Source organism: Rhodnius prolixus, unplaced genomic scaffold (genome assembly GCF_049639745.1).
Source record: "Rhodnius prolixus isolate KJV_2025 unplaced genomic scaffold, Rpr scaffold_7, whole genome shotgun sequence".
NCBI classification, from domain to species: domain Eukaryota; kingdom Metazoa; phylum Arthropoda; class Insecta; order Hemiptera; family Reduviidae; genus Rhodnius; species Rhodnius prolixus.
The window spans coordinates 23,698,737-23,719,316 of record NW_027411582.1 but is presented as its reverse complement, the minus strand read 5'-3'; the positions used below and the strand labels follow the sequence as shown (position 1 = coordinate 23,719,316).

Below are 20,580 nucleotides of genomic sequence, written 5' to 3'. Positions count from 1 at the left end.
GTAAAAAATGAAATAAAGTGTGTGAAATGTTAATAAAGGCAAATGGTGAGTCTGCTATGAGTAAAACAAGGATTTACGAGTGGTATAAGCGTTTCCAAGATGGCCGCGAAAACGTTGAAGATGACGAACTACCTGGACGTCCAAGCACATCAACAACCGATGAAAACGTGAAAAAAGTGAAAGAAATGGTTATGAACGATCGCCGAATCACAATCAGAGAAGTCGCTGATGATGTTGCCATATCAATTGGCTCATGCCATGAAATTTTTTCGGATGTTTTGGGTATGAAACGTGTGGCAGCAAAATTTGTTCCAAAATTGTTGAATTTCGAACAAAAACAGCGGAGAATGGAAGTTGCTCAAGAGTCACTCAATGAAGTCGACAACGATGCGGATCTACTGAAACGTGTTATAACAGGTGACGAAACATGGGTTTACGGATATGATGTCGAAACTAAGGCTCAATCGTCCCAGTGGAGGCATTCTGGATCGCCAAGACCGAAAAAGGCTCGACAAGTGCGGTCGAATGTGAAGGTTATGCTCACTGTGTTCTTCGATTTTAATGGCATAGTGCATCATGAATTCTTGCCACAAGGTCAAACAATCAATAAGGAGTACTACCTACAAGTTCAACGCCGTTTGCGTGAAGCAATCCGAAAAAAAACGCCCGGATTTGTGGCAAAACAGTTCATGGATTTTGCACCACGATAATGCACCTGCTCACACTTCATTGCTTGTTCGTGAATTTTTGGCCAAAAACAAAACTTTAACGATGCCCCAGCCTCCATATTCGCCAGACATGGCTCCATGTGACTTTTTTCTATTTCCAAACATAAAGAGAACATTAAAAGGCCGTCGTTTTACAAGCATAGATGACATTAAAAGCGAATCGCTGAAAGAGCTGAAAGCTATCACAAAGATCGAGTTTCAGAAGTGTTTCGAGGATTGGAAAAAGCGCTGGCACAAGTGTATTGTATGCGAAGGGGACTACTTTGAAGGCGACAATATTAATGTAGATGAATAAATAAATATTTTTTTCAAAAAACGAAAATTCCCGTTACTTTTTGAACACACCTCGTACACACAGTACAGCCAACAGAAAAAAAAGAGAAGTCTAATATATCGTGCCCTTGACTAATTATTCAACTAATTTCTATTTACTGTCATTTATATTTTAAGAATCTGCTATGAGGCACCCAAGGATCTATTATGTAATCCTTATGAAATATTTCAAATAAGCTCAGAAGAGGGAACATTACCACCAAATTCTGTTACCACCAATTTTGAAGTGAGTACAGATTCTTTTTGAAAATGAATAAAAATTTTCTTTTAAATTATTTGCCCCAGCAGAGTTTAATTATGTTTATTTTTTTGAAGCTAAGCGTTAAATGTCCTGTTGAAGTAATTATTAAAGAAGTTCCTATTCTTTTGATTAAATTGTATCATCCAGAAAATGATGATGATTTGATTGCGACACTTCCAATACCAATATCTATGTCAACAACGTTTTCTAGGTAAATAATATTTAATAAAATAATTAATTATAAAAATAACTTCTTGTAGGTTTCTAGTTTGTGTAAAGAATATGACTTCTAACATAACTAGTTTTCATTTAACTTCAAGTACAAAGATATCGAAGATGTCTGTCTAGATTAGATTAGATTGTTTTAGACGGGCGGCTCCACCAGAAAGGGGAAGGAACGCAGGCAATCCAAATGCCCATTGTTCCCCGCCCACCACTAATCTCATGAGAGATACCGGGGCTTTAGAACAACAAATCCGGCTAAAGGTTGCCAGATGCCAATGCAATAAAGTAGTAACAGGACACTAGGGAGCATGGCGACTCAATCGCCTAGTGCACTGAATAAACCTAGAGAGTTCGTTAAGATTACCAGATGCCACAAACTCTGGGAGGGAAACATTTAACCTCCCGAAGGCGAGAAATCTAGTTTTAGAATAAACTGGACACACTTCTACAAAATGCCGCACAGTCTCATCGGACTCACCACAGCCGGCGCAGATTGGCGACTGGATAAGACAGCATTTGAAAAGATGATACGCTAAATTCGCATGTCCACTCAACACCTGAACTAACTGGCGGTTCCGGGACCTGCTAAAACCAATCATAGCCATTTTTGACAGGCCAAGAATGTCCTTAGACTAACGGCAGTCAGCTCGGGATCTCCACCGTTTCCGATGTTCCTTCAAAATCCACTGCTCCCACCTCTGTTCTACAACGTAGATAGGATGCTGATAGGATACTGATAATGGGCTGAGGAGTCATTGTTATCAACGCAGCTCCTTCCTTTGCTGTTCCATTAGCAAGTTCGTTACCCGGAATACCGGAATGACCAGGGGACCAAACAACCGAAACAGTATTCAGAGCTTCTAACAAATTGAGAGCAGCATGGCCAAGAATTAACCGAGATTAGGTTCTTACTAGGAGTGGCCAGAGCTTTAATTGCAGCCTGGCTGTCCGTGAAAAACCTAATAAGATGTCTGTCTAGGTATCGAATGACTCGACACCTACGCACAGTTTTCTGAAAATGCAGTTTTGCTATATTTTTTCTTCAAATTCAGAATTTTTACTTGAATTCGTTTATTAAAGTTTTTCTTCTTCCGAATAAGTATAATTTTTTTTAAAAAAAAAAGTTTTAAATAAAAGATTTTTTTTTTTTTATTTAAGGCGCGTCAATATCTAAGGTTATTGGCGCCCGGAGCTGTTTTCAGTGCACTGCCGGCCTCCGGACAGTGTTCTCTCGTTACATACAACACTGTCCATCACCGGACAGTGAGCTGTAAGAAGCTCCTAGGAAGAGAAAATCTAAGGGTCAGCTGCTGGATTCGAACCCGGGACCTTCGCTTGGGAGTCCAGTATGCTAACCTCTCAGCTAATCTCTTCCCTAATAAAAGATTATTATTTTGTTTTACGTATATCTGTTTCCAGAGAAGCAGAAATTTGTCTTTACAGTACCAGTGGATTATATTCGTGTCTATTTCAGTGTCCTAACATTATTGTATTAACAATTTAAATAATTAGCTCAAATTTTGAGATTAAAGAAAAACTATTTATCGCTTTACAGAAATTATCTTTTAGAATTAGTTCCAGTAAAGTTAATTAATTCTCTTTTAAAATCTTTTCCCTTAATTTAGTGTAATTAATAAATGTTCATGCGAAAAGATTTCCTTTTAGGATAATTGTCAAGAACTTCGTTCTTTAGTAGGTTTAAAAAGCTCTAATTATTTAATGCTTACAAGAATATTCGATTGAAAACTTTTAAAATAGGGAAAATATATTGTCTTTTTTTGATTTTTTGAAAATATCTTCCTATAGTAATGGTTAGTGATGGCAATAAGAATTTTGAGAATTCTAGAGGTGAATTATTTCTATTATTAATAATAAAATGAGCTTTACATTGGGAAGGAATTACCTCAGAGGTTAGCTTACTGGTTGGATTCCCACGCAGAGATACCTGGTTTGAACTCAACTGCTGGCCATTTGATTTAGTCTTCCTTAGAGCTTCTTTAAGCTCACTGCCCAATGGACGGAGTTGTTCGTAGCGAAGTAAACTCTGGCCGCAAAACCGGCAATGTTCTAGAGGAAAAAAAAAACAACTTCGGTCGCCAATGACAGTTGGAGACGCACCTTAAATTTAAAAATTAAAATAATAAATCTTTATTAACTATAATTTATTTTTATAATTTATTAACTATATTTGTTCTTTTCAGTTTCAAAATCTATCCATTGCCAGAACTCAATTTTGGAATTATGGATGTTGATGGTTTTAAATCGTTAGAAGTGATCATTGAAAATACTGGAAAGTCTGATTTTACGTTTGTTATAATTCCAAAATCTGAACTTGAAGAATATGTTTTAAAATTGGAAGATTATTCTAGCAGAGGACGAACCAGAAGTGCTTTGGTAAGGCAGAAATAGTTTTTTTTTGTTTTTATTTCGAATTGCCCTGGAAGAGATAGTATTGCATTCATGTTACTTTTTGGAATTTGATTTCGCTTTATAAAAAAAAAAATCGATGTTTGTGTTAACCTAAAATGGTTCAAGTGGTATTCTGAAATTGATCAGTGAGAATTGGTATCTTGAATGGGTTCGGTTAAAGAGTCAGAAATGAAATACTAACAAAAATATGTATCAACGTTATCAAAATTATATTTCAATAGCCATACAAACTTAAATAATTTTGTCTTCCTTTGAACGTTCTTGTAAACACTATAGTAAAAGTGCCTATAGCTTGTTAATCTGCAAAAAAAGATCACGCAGACTGGCCGGCATACATTACTGAGAAAACCACCAGGATATCGAAGAAAAAATGATTTCCATTGCAATTTAATTATTTTTCTAGGGTCGAATAGAAAAATGATAGAATTGTATTGATTTGTGTTTCTAGGGTGGTAAAAAAATTAGTCAACCACCAGTTCCAGCGAGCCAAGCAAAAAAATTGGTTAAAGGTAAAGGCAAAACGGTTACAACTAAGAAGAAAAACAAACCCAAGACCCCCAAAAGTGACAAAATTTCTGTCAAACAAAAACCCAAAAGAGGAACTGAAACTAAAAAGCGAAGTGTAATGTTAGTGTTTTATGTTCATATTTATATAGCTCATAGAAATATAAAATATAAAACGAAATTTCATTATCTTAAAAAGAAAAATTCTAAATTATTCCTTTATTTATTAAACAATTAAAAAAAAAACTGTATCTTCCAATAGTAAAAGAAAGTAAAGTATGTAATAAAAGATATATTCTTTTTTTGGATTTCAATACCTTTATTGAAAAATATTTCTTGGCGAAAAACAATGTTTTAAATCTAAATGAATCATTTTATAAATACCTCCATAGTGGGGAAAAGTAATAAAAAAAAAGATATTACTTTTTAGTATCTACAAATCTCTATTATAAATAATGTATTTTCGTGAAGATACATCGTGTTGTTTGGTGGTATTTGCTTATGTGAAACAGAGAAAGAGCGTTTTTTATTCTAATAAACTAATATAACCATTGTTATTATTATTATTTATTTTTTAATGTTTAAGGCGCGTCAACATCTAACGTTACTGGCGCCGGAGCTTTTTTCGGAGCTCTGCCGGCCTCCGGACATGTTCTCTCGTTACAGACAACACTATCCATCACCGGACAGTGAGCTGTAAGAAGCTCCTAGGAAGAGAAAATCTAAGGGTCAGCAGCTGGATTCGAACCCGGGACCTCCGCGTGGGAGTCCAGTATGCTAACCTCATAGCTAATACCTTCCCTTATTATTATTATTATTATTACTACTACTATTATTATTATTAAAATTAAATAAATAATATTCCTGCTTTTGCTACGGATATCTACAAAACTGACGGCTTAGAACCGTCTTAGGCTAAATAGAAATAGCATTGCATGTGCTTTCTATGGCAAGGAACATTATCTTGTACCCAAATATTGAAACTAACCGCTAGTTCCAAGGGCTGTAAGATAAATCGTGTTAGTATCTTGAGGCATTTAGAGAGCATTTATCAAGGTAATATTCAGAGATCTGTTAATTAATTTTAGGGGAAAAAAATGTTTGATTCGCAGAGTTTATTAGAGAGAAATAACCCAAATCTTTATCTTCCAAAAGTAAGTAGGAAGGACAGAATAGTATGCTGATACGACTGGTACTGCTGGATGTTTAGATCCAGAACAAGGCTGTCTAAAAATGAGCTGTAATCAATAGTAAACACATAAAATGAGTTGACTTTCGGCAGGATGTTGATGAAGACCCAAAATTAAGTGGTATACGTAAATTCAGTTCTCAAATTGTGATATTCAAAATTGGTTTTCATACTTCTGATGTAGGAGCTTGTGGTTTAATGTGTCCACCTCTATACAGAAATGACCTAAAGTGCAGTATCTTTTCGAAACTGAGGAAGCATTCTTGTGTAAATGAAGGAAACTGTAGCGAGCCTCTAGTTTTCTCCAAAACAAAAGGATCTCCAGAACCAGATTGTATCCCATTTCACAGGTTATTGAGCGGGCGCGTTCTAGTTTCTAAAGTCACCTTGAGCAAGGAGTCTTTCTAAAAACCAGGAAAGTAGGATGGATGATTTTGATCACATATAGGAAGAGAGATCCATGCCCTTCTTTCACTTATTAAACACCTTATACAATTAAAATATAAGCTTTAAATTTAATTTTTCTCAGAGAAAATGTGATTATTTACAGGTTTTTAGCCAAATCTATTGGACCGTTTATTATTCAAAGAACAGCTGGTAGCTTACTTCCTAAAAAATTTATGTCCATAAGAATTGATTATCAACCAAAAGTAGAAGGTGAACATACTGAGGTAAATCACTTACTATTTCATGTAACAATTTAGAAGATCATTATTTACATTTACTTCTTTACATATAGAATGTTTAATGGAATAATTAAACAACAAATAACAGATAATTGTTTACTTTAAAGGTAATTTTGATAGAAGTATCAGGATCTCCTGAACATTTACGCCATGGCGTTCCAGTAACTCTCAGAGGAATTGCAAGTTACCCACTAGTCGATTTCGATGATATTCACTCAATGTTTTCACGAATAGATATCATAGATCATTTAAATTTTTTCGGTTGTGCTAAACATGTAAGTAGAAATGTTTATCATTAATCCAGTTTTGGAACTTTCTTGGGGGCTGTATGCTGTGTTTTGGTCATGAATGCAGCTGGTTTATTCTGTGATAACCTATTTTCTTCATTATTTCACTCTTTAAAAATGTATTTGTTTACTAGTAACCTTACACGAAAGTTGAATACATATGACTTTATTGTACAACTGTATTGATAACAAAGCAAATACCTTCTAAGTTGTTGTGTATTTTAAATCAAATTTCCATTATCTGTTAAAGTAAAGAAGCTTAGATACCTTTGATTGATTCCCCATCGTCATACGATTGATTTCCTTTCAGCTTTCGAAAAGAAATTAGTTCTTTTAGAGGACCCTAATGAGTGGTCTTAGGTCCAAAAGTCTAAAACAAATTTCAGTAGGAGAGGCTATCGTTTCTTAGACCTCTTCTGTTTAGTAACAATTCTAGGGCCAGGTAATATTAGTGCATAATAATGGAACAAAACAAAACTAACTTGGTTGCTAGAGTACGGTACCAGATATGTTGAGAGGAAATTCTTAAAACTTCGTCTTTAGAAAAACATTATTTCATTTTTAATACCACCAACATCTATGTGCTTAAATCTTTAGCAGAGCTAGCAAAGAAATATGAATGTATTTAAAAGTTATAGCCGATTAGAATGAATGCAAGAAAATGATTAGAGAAGGATTACGTGATTTTAATTTCGTTTAAGCTATAAGGATGGCAGGAATATAGAGTACTGATCCATCCATTAGTTGTAAGGTTTATGCAAATAGTTGTATACAGTAGAGGGATGAATGAGTGAAGCGAATGTATTTATAAGTAAGAATGGAGAGTGAGTGATATTCTAGTGATAAGCACCTAGACGATGCTGGCTGAATACATAGACGATGCTGGCTGAATACATAGACGATGCTGGCTGTTATATGATGGAATCGTGAAATCACCATTCACTATTATTATTTGTCTTTACTGAGGAAAGTTGTTTTAATTTTTTAGGTATCACTGTTAACTACCCATATCTTGTCATTATAGTTTATGTATAAATGATCCAGGAACTTTTAACAACCATTAAGTGGTTATACGATTTGAACCACTTTTAGTGGTTAAGTTTCGATTCTTTCCGTTTAAAAAAGGGTAAATCTAATAATAATACTCGTATCTATTCAAAATTATTTGTTGCAAAAACAAAGAATTGATCCCATTACATAGATTTAAACCAAAAGAGGGATCCAGGCACCCCTCTAGGAAAGGTGTTCTGACGAAACGTGATACTGTACTGATTTTCTCGTCGATTGCATGGTAAATGGAACCATTCAGGTTTTTTACTTAGCAGCTCGTCTCACCGTTATACCAGTTGATTGATTGTTCCGACTGAAGGTAATTAAAATGTAGCATCTAGTGCAGAATCTTCCACCTACCTAAGTGCCGCTTGATTAAGTAACGACGGTTTTGTTATATTTAAAAGATTTTTTTTTTCATTTATACAGGGTGTTTCAGGATTAAGTGTCCTATCTGAAAATATGAAAATATGAATTTAGGAAGGACCTCAAAACAAGACAAAATTTTCCTTTGAAGGTATGCCCGTAAACGCTTTGTTTATGAGATATTCACGTCTAAAGATTTTAGCACGAATGATAAATTGATTGTATATCTGCTAAAATCACCTCGTGTCTCTAACTGCACTTACCAATATTGAAGTGCAACAATATTACAATATTTTGATGATAATCCGTCCGCGAGTGTACGAAGAGCTGCAGCTGAATTACATATTACGCCAACTCTCTAAGGAGAGTAAGGAAAACTCTCTTTGCAGATGGACGTCACCCATAGCATTATCAACAGGTACGACATTTATTACCTCAAGAATTTTGTCAAAGAAATTTTCACGATTGGTATTTAAATTAAGTTGATCTTAATCGCGTCATATTCTCTGGACGGATGAAACTACACTCACAAGAAATGTTCAACCAAAACACTTATCATCTTTGGATGCTGGAAAAATCCTCATGCACGTCGTGAGCAGCCTTTTCAGCGTGAGTTTCAGTGATATTAGACAATATTTTAATTGGTCCGCATTTCTTATCACCTAGGCTTAATCCAGGCACATTTCTGCAGTTTCTTAGTGATGATTATTACATTTTGATTGAAGTTGTTCCGCCTCAACTCAGAAGGAACTCATGGTTTCAATTAGATGGTTGTCCAGCACATTGCGGCAGTATTAATTTTTTTTATTATAACCTACCTAATAATAATTCATAAAATGGAAATCTTTAGACGTGAATATCTCATAAACAAAGCGTTAACGGGCATACATTTTTTCTTGTTTTGAGGTCCTAAATTCATATTTTCAGTTAGAACACCTAACCCTGAAACACCCTGTATATAAATGATTGCGATTATATTGCATAAAAATATATTTTATTAATTTTAAGGGCCTCCCATGGTGTGCTTATTCAACCTCAGAAGATGTACTAGAATTTTATAACACTGTTGTGGGAGATAAGCATAGTGTAGAATTATTAATTGAAAATAAAGGTCTAGTAACCGCAGTAGTACAACTAAATATAGAAAAAATCAAACAAAAAGTTGACGAAAATACGAAAATTTTGGAAGAAAATGTTTTTACCTTATTATCACCTGCTGAAATGTACATCCAACCGTATTCTACAGAAGCTTTTATCATTCAATTTGCTCCGAATTCTTTGCAAGTATGTTATATGAAATGATTTTTTTTTATTATTATTGTTATATTTAATTTAAGACGTTTCAGTACCAAAGATCTTTAGCGTCAGTACTCTGAAATGTACCATCGTTTCGAAGCTGCAGTTGTAGATGCTTCTATGCTAGTCCACTGCATTAGCTGTTGATAAGGAAAGCAATAGCTGTCTCGTGAAAGCCATTTTTGAGTTCTTAAAATATCGTTCGTATCCCTTAGGCCCATTTAGAGATCGGCTTAGTACTGTGGACCTATTTTCGACTTGGAATAAGCACTAATAATTTGAACAAGATTGAAGAGGGACAAATCTTTTTGCCCTAAAAGTTTCTCTTATTATTTTTTATTCTATTCTTAATTATGCTTATTATTAATATTATTATTTTTAAATAACTAAAATTTTGCTCGAAACTTTTCACTGAACTTCGTAGGAACCACAGAACGGTATATTTATCTTTACCATCTTTATCTATGTCAGAACTGTAAACTTGTAATCTATAAAATCTAAGAGAGAACTACTAGATCCTTATTTATTTCAAGCACCGAAAGTAAGAAATTTTTCTATTACCTCTACCAATGTTACCAATATTACTAATGTTAAAGTACCGCTGTTCTGAACTGGCGACAATAATTAACCAGCTCTTTATTGCCTTCAGCATCCCAGCAACAATCTTTCTGTTGCTTTACTAGGATACGAGCTCTATCCACTTTTCTGTAGATTAACGTGATGTTAGTAACTTTTGTTACGTTTGCAGTCAGTTGCTGAAACTTATAGCGCGGCTACCAGACTCTTTATTGTAGAGATTAATCGACTGCTGGCAATCCAATTTTTGCTCGGTGAAAATTGGTACCATTTGAAACGACAATATGAACGATATTACGTGGTCCTGATTCTACATCCTGTACGACCATATCTTGCTACCGAGATTAGTGGGCGAGGAATTATCAATTCTAAGGTCGTAATTTTTTCGGATAGTCAAATATAATAGAACGAAGGAATAACCAATTCTAAGTTCATGATTTTCTCGGACAGCCAGGCGGCTCTGCGAGCTATCGGTTCATACCAGATCAATTCAAGGCTGGTTTGGGACAATCTGGGTGCCCTGAAGGAAATTAGTGACCAAAATAAGGTCTTTTTAGTGTGGGTGGCTGGTCATTCAGGACATAAGGGAAACAAAGCGGCCCGAAAAGGCTCTGCGGAACATTTCGTTGGCCCGGAGCCCAGTTTTGGGGTTTTGAAGTGTGTTAAGCCTGCGGCCATTAACTTATGGGTGCAGAATAGGTCTCAGGAGTGGTGGCACAACACCACTGGGTAGAGACAGGCGAAGGAGTTCATTAGGGGCTATTCGCCGAGGCTGACTGCAGAATTAATCTGTCAAGGCCGTGGGGGCAATAAGGATAATTGTAGGCTTATTAACCTGGCCACTGCAGGCTCAGAAAACACATGCATCGCATGGGCCTGGCAGATTGATAGCCTTTGTAGGTTCTGTCAGAAAGAGGAGGAAACGGCACTGCATGTGTTGTGTCATTGTGAGGGGCTCGTATGGCTAAGGATGTTACTTCTCTGGGAGGAAAAACCTAGGTTTGTGAGCTTTACCCAGGACATTAAGAGCCTGATTAAACGGACGGGTCTGGAGGGCGAGCTCTAGAGTGAGGGGAGCCGCAATAGATCCAAAGGAGTCGCAGTGGCGTCGGCCTTGAGGCCGCCCTAATTTAATCTATTTTACCTATTCTATGACCAAATCTATTATTTGTTTTGTTTTTTTTAATCGTACGCCTATCCCAAAAACTGCACTTAGACACCGCGTGGAAATTTTTATTATTATTGTGAATTTTGTTGGTAAAAGCTATTAAATTAATAATTTTTTTCTATAACTTTATATTAATTTTTAATTTTCTAGGCGCAACTGGCCCAGGTTAAATTAAAATTGAAAAATTCTCCAGGAATGAAGCATGTTGTTGGTACAATTCAACTTAAAGGTACAGGACAAGTTCCTTTAATAGTAATCACCCATCCAAAAGTGCCAGACTTATTTCAAGGTGAGGCTATAAATTTAGAATTTCCTGCAACAGAACTTGGCAGGACTAGTCAATTATATTTTACGTTCAAGAATACTGGCCCAGTTAAAGCGAAGGTAGTTTTCAACAATATATAATATTAAAAGTTAAATCGATTCTATATATAATTCAGAAATAAAATAGGAGGGAGACGAATGTAATATTTCTGTTTTATTTTCGTCTGAATGCAAGATGGTGCTAAAACCACCTCTCAAGAAACCTATTTTTTTATCTGGTTTTTGTTTTGTTTTGTTTTTTTGGTAGAACAATAATTTATAATACTGCTTCCAATTATTTTTTAAAATAACAAATTCAGTATAATTTAAGATTTTTAGAAACAAATAATGTATTTTAATATATGTAAATGTATGTTTAAAGGTACTAGTAGAAGTAATTGATAATACTGACAGAAATTTTTATTTGAAAGCTGAAAAAACTGAAGTAATGGAAGTCTTTAATATTCAAGGTAATTTCATCTCCATATTTTTAGATAATGTATTAATAAAAATTTGATTTTAAAAAGGGTGTTTAAACATTCCCTTCAATGAAGTACTAAATATGTTAATGTACATTTAAAACAAAAATTATTAATTTTGTGTATATGTGTAATTTTTAGAAATGTACGAAGAAACCGTCATTGTTACATTAACATGTGATGAAGAGGCATTATTTAATGTATTTTTCGAACCAAAAGCAACAGGCACATCTACTTTTCTTATAAAACTTCATGTTGTTGAAAATCCATATGTATTTTATGATATAACCCCTCAAGGATTTGCTTTCACAGAAAATATCACTTTTGAAGGATTAACATATATCCCACAAGTGACACATTCAATGACTAAATTGTTGAAAGATGCTGCTTATTATTATGAATTAACTTTCAACGATTGCATTACAAAAATTTTATATTTCATACAATTTAAAGTTTATAATAATACGGATAAAACTTATCGAGTTCTTTTTCCTGTGCACAAGCATTTCCAATTTGTGCCTAACATTGTACATATATTGCCAAAAAATCAGAAAAATTGTTTTGCCCTTCTAGTAGCTCCAAGCCAAATTAACATAACAAATGTAAGTTATTTATTTTTATTTTTTTAAATAGTAAAAAAATAATTGTAATGGTAATAAGTGAACGTTTACTTTTTACTGTTTAGTATTGGATTAAAACATTATTGCTTTTTCTAACTGAAGAAGCTTATAAGTCCTAAAAACCATCTAATAATCAGATTTATCTCTGCATTTATTTAGCAATGCTGATTCTGTTTTGCTAACTGCTAACTATTGTTCTCCTGTTGATTAACATGCTATCTTGTTTTCAATGCATTAAGTCTAAAAATTACCATATTTGTTTTGTAGGCCATTCTCACGGCCAAGTATGAGCCAATAGCCTATAAAGAAGAAAATGTTTGTGAACATCAATGGTATAATAGCAGAAAAGAATATGTATGGTTAACAGAACAAAGAAGTGGAGAATTGCCGTAAGTAAATCCGTACACCATTTAGTTATTAAATCCAAAGCTTCGACTCTACACCCAATGTTTATTGGGTCATTGTGGATGCCAATGCAGTTTTAGTACATCTTTACCAAGTACGTTTACAATTGCACTGATCCTAACACCACACTTCTCACATAGGCAGATGACACCGGCTTACTGTCTACTAATCATGAACCTGTGCTAGCTCACAGAAATCTGCAATCTCATCTCTCCTCATTAGAACAGTGGTTCAAGAGATGGGCTATAAAGCTTAATGAAACTAAGTCGCAAAACTTAGAGAGTTTAAGCTTCACTCTTCGTTGCATTACTCTTCCTCCAATCTTCTAAAACCTAACACCTCTACCAGTAGTGTACGTTGCCCGCTACCTTGGGCTTTAGCTTAGACCGAAGACTTTCTTGGAACCCCCACACTAGATTTAAAAGAACAGAACTGAACAGACTACTTAAAAGACTCTTACACGATAGATGAAAACTCTCTCTGGACAACAAAGGACTGATTTATGTTTCTATGGAATAGAGGAAAATGGGCAAGAGGCCGGCAGGGGACTGCCCCCATTGTATAGGGATGAGAGACGATGCCCATCACAACTTTTTTGAGTGTGAAAGGTGGGGTCGTCTCAGAAGGGATTTGGAGGGGAGCGTCGGCCGGTGGACTCCTGACCGATTCCAAAGTACGAGTATAGTGCTCACAAGCAGAGCGAATTGGAGAGCGGTCGCAACTTTTGCTAGAGAGGTTTTAATAAATAAAAAAATGGAGTCCCTAATTAGGGTCAGGTTGGGGGGGCCTAGCCTGATGTAATGCTGCATAAGTGAATCCAGGCTAGGTCCAGGGATGAAGGGGTGTTTTAGCCGCTAGGCCATTTTGTTGGGAGTCCGGCACTCCGTGCGTAAAAAGCATTTCACCTCCTTTAAAAAAAAAAAAAAATTATTATTATGGACCAATTTGGGTTTTCTAAACAGTGTATGACTTTTTTTCTCTTTACACTAGTATTACTTTCTATTAAATTCAATACTTGTTTTGCATTTTCTTATTTCTTGATAAGTACAATATTTTAACAATGCAGTAATCAGAAGCTGATTGTTTACGACACGTTTTATGTTTGTGGTAATAAATCTTCACGTCTAAAATATAATTAAACTCTCTTAATCCTTTCTTTTTATGTGTATGCAATAATATATTATTTGCCCCACCTTAATCTTTAATCTTTTTCTACAGATTAAGTCAGTTTCCAAAAATGGTAGATACAGCTGAAGAGCCAGAGTATGTAAGCCTTGGTGCTGCAACTAATATACAGATCTATGCGTCTGCTACTTCAGATTATCCATTTTTACGATTCGGTACCAACGCTGTGGAATTCGCTCAAACTTTTATTTTCCAGGTAATTCTTTTTTTTTAACGTTTTATGTTACAAGCAACTCATTTATTGCGTTACTATAAGCATCAACGATTAGAATATCTATATAATCAGGAATGAGAAGTTTCCCCAGTGGTAACACTCGTAACATTTCACATCCTATTGACTCTCGTCATGAGAGAGGAAATCGCAAGACCTCTACCTTTTAAGACAACATCTAGGAGTGTTATGGGAAAGTTTCTTGGAAGAAAGGCGATATATCAGTGGATGTGATGAGATGGTATGTTAAATTGCTATTTTCTGTACCATTTAAGTCCTTGCGAATGGTTTGGATTGGTTACTTAAAAAAAAAGAAGCGGAAACTATAGAGAAAAGAATTTTAAGCTGCAAGGACTGTTACCTTTGGTGGTTTGAAGCGTTTGGTTAAACCCTACAGTTCGATGCCATTGGCCCAGGCGGCCTTTAGAATATAAATAAGTCTTTTGTTGTCTTGAGCGAGTTTTGATCTGCTTTTTATAGTTTAGAGTAGCTTTTTTTCAGTTTTCATTAGCGTCTGTTGATTTCTGTTCTCTTAATTGAGAATTCCAAGTAAGTCTTCTGTCGAGATAGAGCTCATTATAGTTGACTACGTTGGCTACTGGTAAAGGAATTAGATTGTAAAAGACAGTAGGAAGAATGAATGCGTCGAAGAGTGAAGGTAATGTTTTGAGATTTTGTCTCGTTCAGTTCTATAACACTTCTTTTTTTTTTCTTTTTTTTAAAGCCAAAATGTCTTATCACATAGTATTAGTTTTTATTAGTTTACTACACTAAATTTCACTTGAAGTAATTTTTTAAATATTTATTAAGGGCACATAAAGGGAAGGGATTAGCTATGAGGTTAGCATACTGGACTCCCACGCGGAGGTCCCGGGTTCGAATCCAGCTGCTGACCCTTAGATTTTCTCTTCCTAGGAGCTTCTTACAGCTCACTGTCCGGTGATGGACAGTGTTGTCTGTAACGAGAGAACACTGTCCGGAGGCCGGCAGTGCACTGAAAAAGCTCCGGGCGCCAATAACCTTAGATGTTGACACGCCTTAAATCATTAAAAAAAAAAAAAAAAAAAATTAGGGCACATTATTAAGTTTTGTACAATTATTGTATTTTACTGAAGAAAGAGGCATCTTGATAATCTCTACGCAGAAACCATCTGCGGAATTGGTCAATAGAAGCTTCTTATATGATTTCTTTTTGGCATTTTAGGAAGACGAAAAGTATGTTACAGTTGAAAATATGGGAGATGTTTCTTCAAAGATTTTCCTAAAAGCAGAAGTTACGCATTGTACTATAGATTCAAAACCAAATGTAATAAATTCATGTTCATTTGGACTTGTCTTAGGAAATCATTTATATCCAATTGTTGAAGACGAATTCAGACATCTAAAATCTTCACGATTAACGTTTACTCACAATCAATTCCGTTATGACTTACCACTAGTATCAACAAAATCAGTTCCTAAACCATTGTCAGCTACTTCTGGTGAGTTATAATGTGTTTATTCAATTGTAAACTTTTAATTGAAATAAGAAATTTTAAAAACGCCTCTCAATGAGATGCTTAAAGTGTAGAATCTATCTCAGAATCTGGTCTTTCTTAATTTTTATTATCTCTTAATCTACTAAGTGTTTCAATTATTTAAATATTGTTTAACTATTTTAAGTGTTCACAGGAATTATCGGTCTTCAGGTTTCCTAAGTACTTACTAAGTAAGTCAACTGTACAACCTTGGCAAAAAGTATTAGGCACCCTTTAAATAATTATGTTTCTTATGTTATAGTAGTATTTATTTGTTTTAAGATTTATCTTATACAAAGGGTTGGTGTGAGTACAATAAACATTACAGAACATAAAAACAAAAACATAAAAGATTGAAACTAAACAGAAAGATCTAAATTCTCAAACAGAATATATAAATAAAACTGAAATATAAAGTTTCCTTATCAGAAAATAATAGTTCTCGTTATAATTAGACTCCATAACAAATTTAAAAACATTATCTTTCTATTACATTTAATAGTGTAAATAATAACATTTTAGTTAATTTAACAATTCAAATTTTGAGAATGTCAAATTCAATTATTATTATTTAGGTAGTGTGCAGACGTGCTTAATACGCTCTCTGATTTTATTACAATTTGTGTATGTCAAACTTGGTTTTGTGTTATAAATTTTATATCATCTTAATCGTCTTATCTAGCTTGATACAGTGAAAATCTCTTTTCAATTAAATTCATTTTATTTTTTAAGTAAATAGCGAATATTTCGTTCAAATTGGTCACTTTTACACTTTAACTTTATTAAACAGAGTTCAAAGTTTTAAATTACTGTTGAAAGGTAGTAAATATGAGTGCTCCTAGTGGGGACAAGCAAGAGACTGAGAGTGGGGGTAGTGACCACTTCAGTGTAATTCTGGCACGATTGGAAAAAATTAATAACGATATAAATACATTACAGCAAGATCTCTCTTCACTTAAAGTCGACCACCACTCCTCATCTGGAGATATCGTCGCTATTAAGAAAGATGTTAATAATCTCTCTACTAAATTAGACAGAGATATTAAAAAAACTGAGAAACAAATAACTGAGGTAAGAAAGGAAAATAGTTACTTACACCAAAAAATTGCCGACTTACAGAGTTATATTGCGGATTACTCGCAATTTTCAGTCCAAAATATAATAAAAATTGATAATGTTCCCTCTTCAACTAACGAAGATTTAATATCAATTATTAAAGTAATTTCTGAAGTAATTGAGTTTAATTTTAACGAAGATATGGTAGATAGTATCTACAGAGGGCGTACATACCGAAACTCTGTGCACTCGCCAGTATTTGTAATATTCTTGAAGAACTCTATCAAAACAAAATTTTTAATAACTGCTAAGAGTAACAGAAATAAGTTAAACTCCAGCTTATTTGACCCAGCAGTGCAGAAAACTCTAATTTATGTCAACGAATACTTATCGCCTTTTAAATATAAAATATTCAAACAAGCTAAACTGATGATAAAAGAAGGGAAAATCTATCGAGTATGGACGAGGAATGGCAGAGTAATGGTGAGACTTTCAGAGAATTCTAATCCTGTGTCCGTTCGTTCAATAGAGGATCTTCTGAGATTACAGGGTCCTTCAATTCCTACAACATGTTCTCAACTAGATATCCTGGGTACAGAGACTGATGGCGATGAGCTCGAGACTGATTCGTCCCAGAAGACACAAAGTTCTACAGCCTCTAAGAAAAGGAAGATCAGGGCATCCATCTCGGGAAGTCCAAGAGGTAGTAGGAACACTTCAGGTGTGAAATCCGGTTTGGAGCATTTTTTATCCAAAAAAAAGTAACTACCTTAAAAATAGGATATTGGAATGTAAGTGGCTTTAATTCACTATTTTCTCTTGATCGCACAGAAATTAGTAATTTGTTCGAGTTTGATTGTTTATGTTTTTCTGAGACCTGGTTAGAGAAGGAACCAGTTGTTTTGCCCAGTTTTTTGAAGGATAACTATACTTTTTATTTTTCCAAAGCAGTACGTAGATTCTCTAGAGGTAGACCGGCAGGTGGTTTATTGATTTTTATAAAGAAAAGTATCTTTAAGGAGGTATGCCAAATTAATAGCTGTAATTTCTGGTTAACATTAAAGGTAAAAATATTGAATCTTGAATTTATTATTTCACTGGTATATATTGGTTTTACTGCCGATTATAATTTAACTGTTAGCTCTCTCCACACTATGCTATCTGATTTAAGTGTTCAATTTCCTAGTAGTAATTTTATCATAGGTGGAGATTTCAATTCTAGAGTATCCTTGTTAAATAGTTTTGAGGATGAATTATTTTTAAGTACAATATTTTCAGGAAATAGATTATCTTTGGACCTTGTATTAAATAACAAAGGCAGTAAACTGATAGAGATTATGGAAGATGTGGGTTTAATTCTGTGCAACGGGAGGTCGCCTTGCGATTCCCCAGCCCAGTACACATTTGTTTCAGACCAAGGCCAGAGCACAATAGATTTGGTATGGATTAACCATTTAATGTTATCACTCTGTTCAAACTTTGAAATAATAAATATTTCCCCAATTACTGAGCACTTGTTGTGCTCATTATCTATAAAATTGAATCATGTAGTACGCTCTGAAGGATACAGGGAGATAATCATTTCGAGAACCTCTGGGGAGGATTTATTAAGGGTTCATAATCTCTTACAGTCTTCTAGAGGTTTATATGTAAGTAGTAATTCAGTAGATATTTTGAATGAAAACTTTTGTAAAACTGTTACATCTATTCTTTTTGAAGCGGGTACAAATAAAATAATTAGATTAAATAAAAATGTTATTAATTCAAATAAAGTTTGGTATAATGAAGAATGTAAGGCAAATAAAAAGTTAGTTAAAGAATGTTATAGACGGTGCCAAAATTCACATTTTGAAAAATCCAATTTAGATTTGTATTTATCAGCAAAGAAGATTTATAAAAAGTCATTGACAAAAGCCAAAAGAAGCCACGAAGAAACTTTATTGCTAAAATTTCGTAATGTTAACAACTCACTTTTGGTAAACTCACTTAAACTTAAAAATTATAGCAACCCAATTGAGCTAAATGGGTGGGAATTATATTACAACAACTTATTTAAACTCAGTCCTACTCCAGTTGAAGTAACCTCATTTTTTGGGGTAAGTTGCCCCCGTCTGGAAGCTCCCATTACTTTAGATGAGTTAATATTTAGTATAGAAAACTCTAAGATTGGAAGGTCACCTGGAGTTGATGCAATTCCAAATGAAATTTTCAAGATTTTACCACCTGCATGGGTGCAATATCTTTTGAACTTGTTCAACGAAGTATGGTCGCAAGAAAAAATACCTTTAGGATGGGGAATATCCAAGCTTATACTTTTATTTAAAAAAGGCGATCCAAATACCCCCTCCAATTATAGAGGGATTGCTCTTTTGAATTGTATCGACAAGGTGTTTACCAGTATACTGCATGAATGATTGGTGGGGTGGACTGAGGAAAATGATATTCTGCCCGTAGAGCAAATGGGTTTTAAGAAGAATAAAAGCTGTATAGATGCTATTTTTACTCTTGGTTCGGTTATAAACTTTCAGCTCAGATTAACTAAAAGTCACTTTTTCATAATCTTCGTTGATTTTGAAAAAGCATTCGACACCATCTCACATGAATTGCTCCTTAGGAAATTATTCGCTTTGAATGTTAGCCCGAAATTAATAAGAATTATTAAAGAAATTTATAAGTGCGCGAGGCTAGTGATTGATGTGAACGGTGCTAAATCCAATGAAATTAGAGTCACGAAAGGGGTCCTACAAGGGGAAATACTGAGCCCTCTTTTATTTTCCCTGTTCATCAGCGATATAGTTAGTTTCTTTCGGAGTAGGGGTGCTGAAGGCATTTCAATTAATAAGGACAAAGATCTTTTAATGCTTCTTTACGCTGATGATCTTGCAATAACGGCGTATTCGCCGATGGATGTTCAGTTTAAATTGGATTTGTTACATCAGTACTGTTCGGAGAACGATCTGAAAGTTAATACCAGTAAAACCGTAGTTGTTCCTTTTCAAAAATCTGGTCGCTTTAAAAAAATAAGGCAATTCACCTATAATAATATCCCGCTTTCTTTAGTTCGCACATTTGTCTATCTTGGTGTCCCATTTTCCTCCTCGGGAAAATTCTCTAAAGCTGCGAATTATTTTGTATCTAAAAGCAATATTGCTATCACCAGAACATTAAGAACGCTTTCATATTATAAATCCGATACTTGGTCTCCTAAAATACTGCTCTTTAATTCATTAGTATCTTCAGTGACATTATACGCTTCTGAAGTTTGGGCTTCCCCTTACACTGATCAAGTCGAAAAAGTCCAACAAAAATATTTTAAACAATTATTACACTTGCCAATGAGTACTTCTAGTTCGTATATCCGATTAGAAACAGGCTCATTGCATCTAAAAGCACTAGTATTTAAAAGAACAGTTAAATACTGGTTAAAAGCCTAATGCTCTACCGACTGAGCTATCCGGGAAGGGATTAGCTATGAGGTTAGCATACTGGACTCCCACGCGGAGGTCCCGGGTTCGAATCCAGCAGCTGACCCTTAGATTTTCTCTTCCTAGGAGCTTCTTACAGCTCACTGTCCGGTGATGGACAGTGTTGTCTGTAACGAGAGAACACTGTCCGGAGGCCGGTAGTGCACTGGAAAAAGCTCCGGGCGCTAATGACCTCAGCTGTTGATGCGCCAAAAAAAAAAAAAAAAAAAAAAAAAAAAAATACTGGTTAAAGTTAGTGGA

General features: G+C 34.6%; 1 protein-coding gene across 2 annotated transcripts in view; it reads left to right on the top strand.

Moving 5' to 3' along the window:
* LOC141447221 (hydrocephalus-inducing protein-like) overlaps positions 1–20,580 on the top strand; it is a 130,529-nt gene that overhangs the window by 80,469 nt on the left and 29,480 nt on the right. For both annotated transcript variants that reach the window (XM_074114529.1, XM_074114530.1), the window contains 13 exons: positions 1,179–1,287; positions 1,377–1,513; positions 3,729–3,921; positions 4,406–4,584; positions 6,201–6,321; positions 6,444–6,611; positions 9,048–9,323; positions 11,230–11,463; positions 11,765–11,852; positions 12,003–12,463; positions 12,749–12,870; positions 14,105–14,267; positions 15,487–15,763. In XM_074114529.1, the coding sequence (XP_073970630.1) occupies positions 1,179–1,287; positions 1,377–1,513; positions 3,729–3,921; positions 4,406–4,584; positions 6,201–6,321; positions 6,444–6,611; positions 9,048–9,323; positions 11,230–11,463; positions 11,765–11,852; positions 12,003–12,463; positions 12,749–12,870; positions 14,105–14,267; positions 15,487–15,763 (2,528 nt within the window). The remainder of the gene's footprint in view (positions 1–1,178; positions 1,288–1,376; positions 1,514–3,728; positions 3,922–4,405; positions 4,585–6,200; positions 6,322–6,443; positions 6,612–9,047; positions 9,324–11,229; positions 11,464–11,764; positions 11,853–12,002; positions 12,464–12,748; positions 12,871–14,104; positions 14,268–15,486; positions 15,764–20,580) is intronic.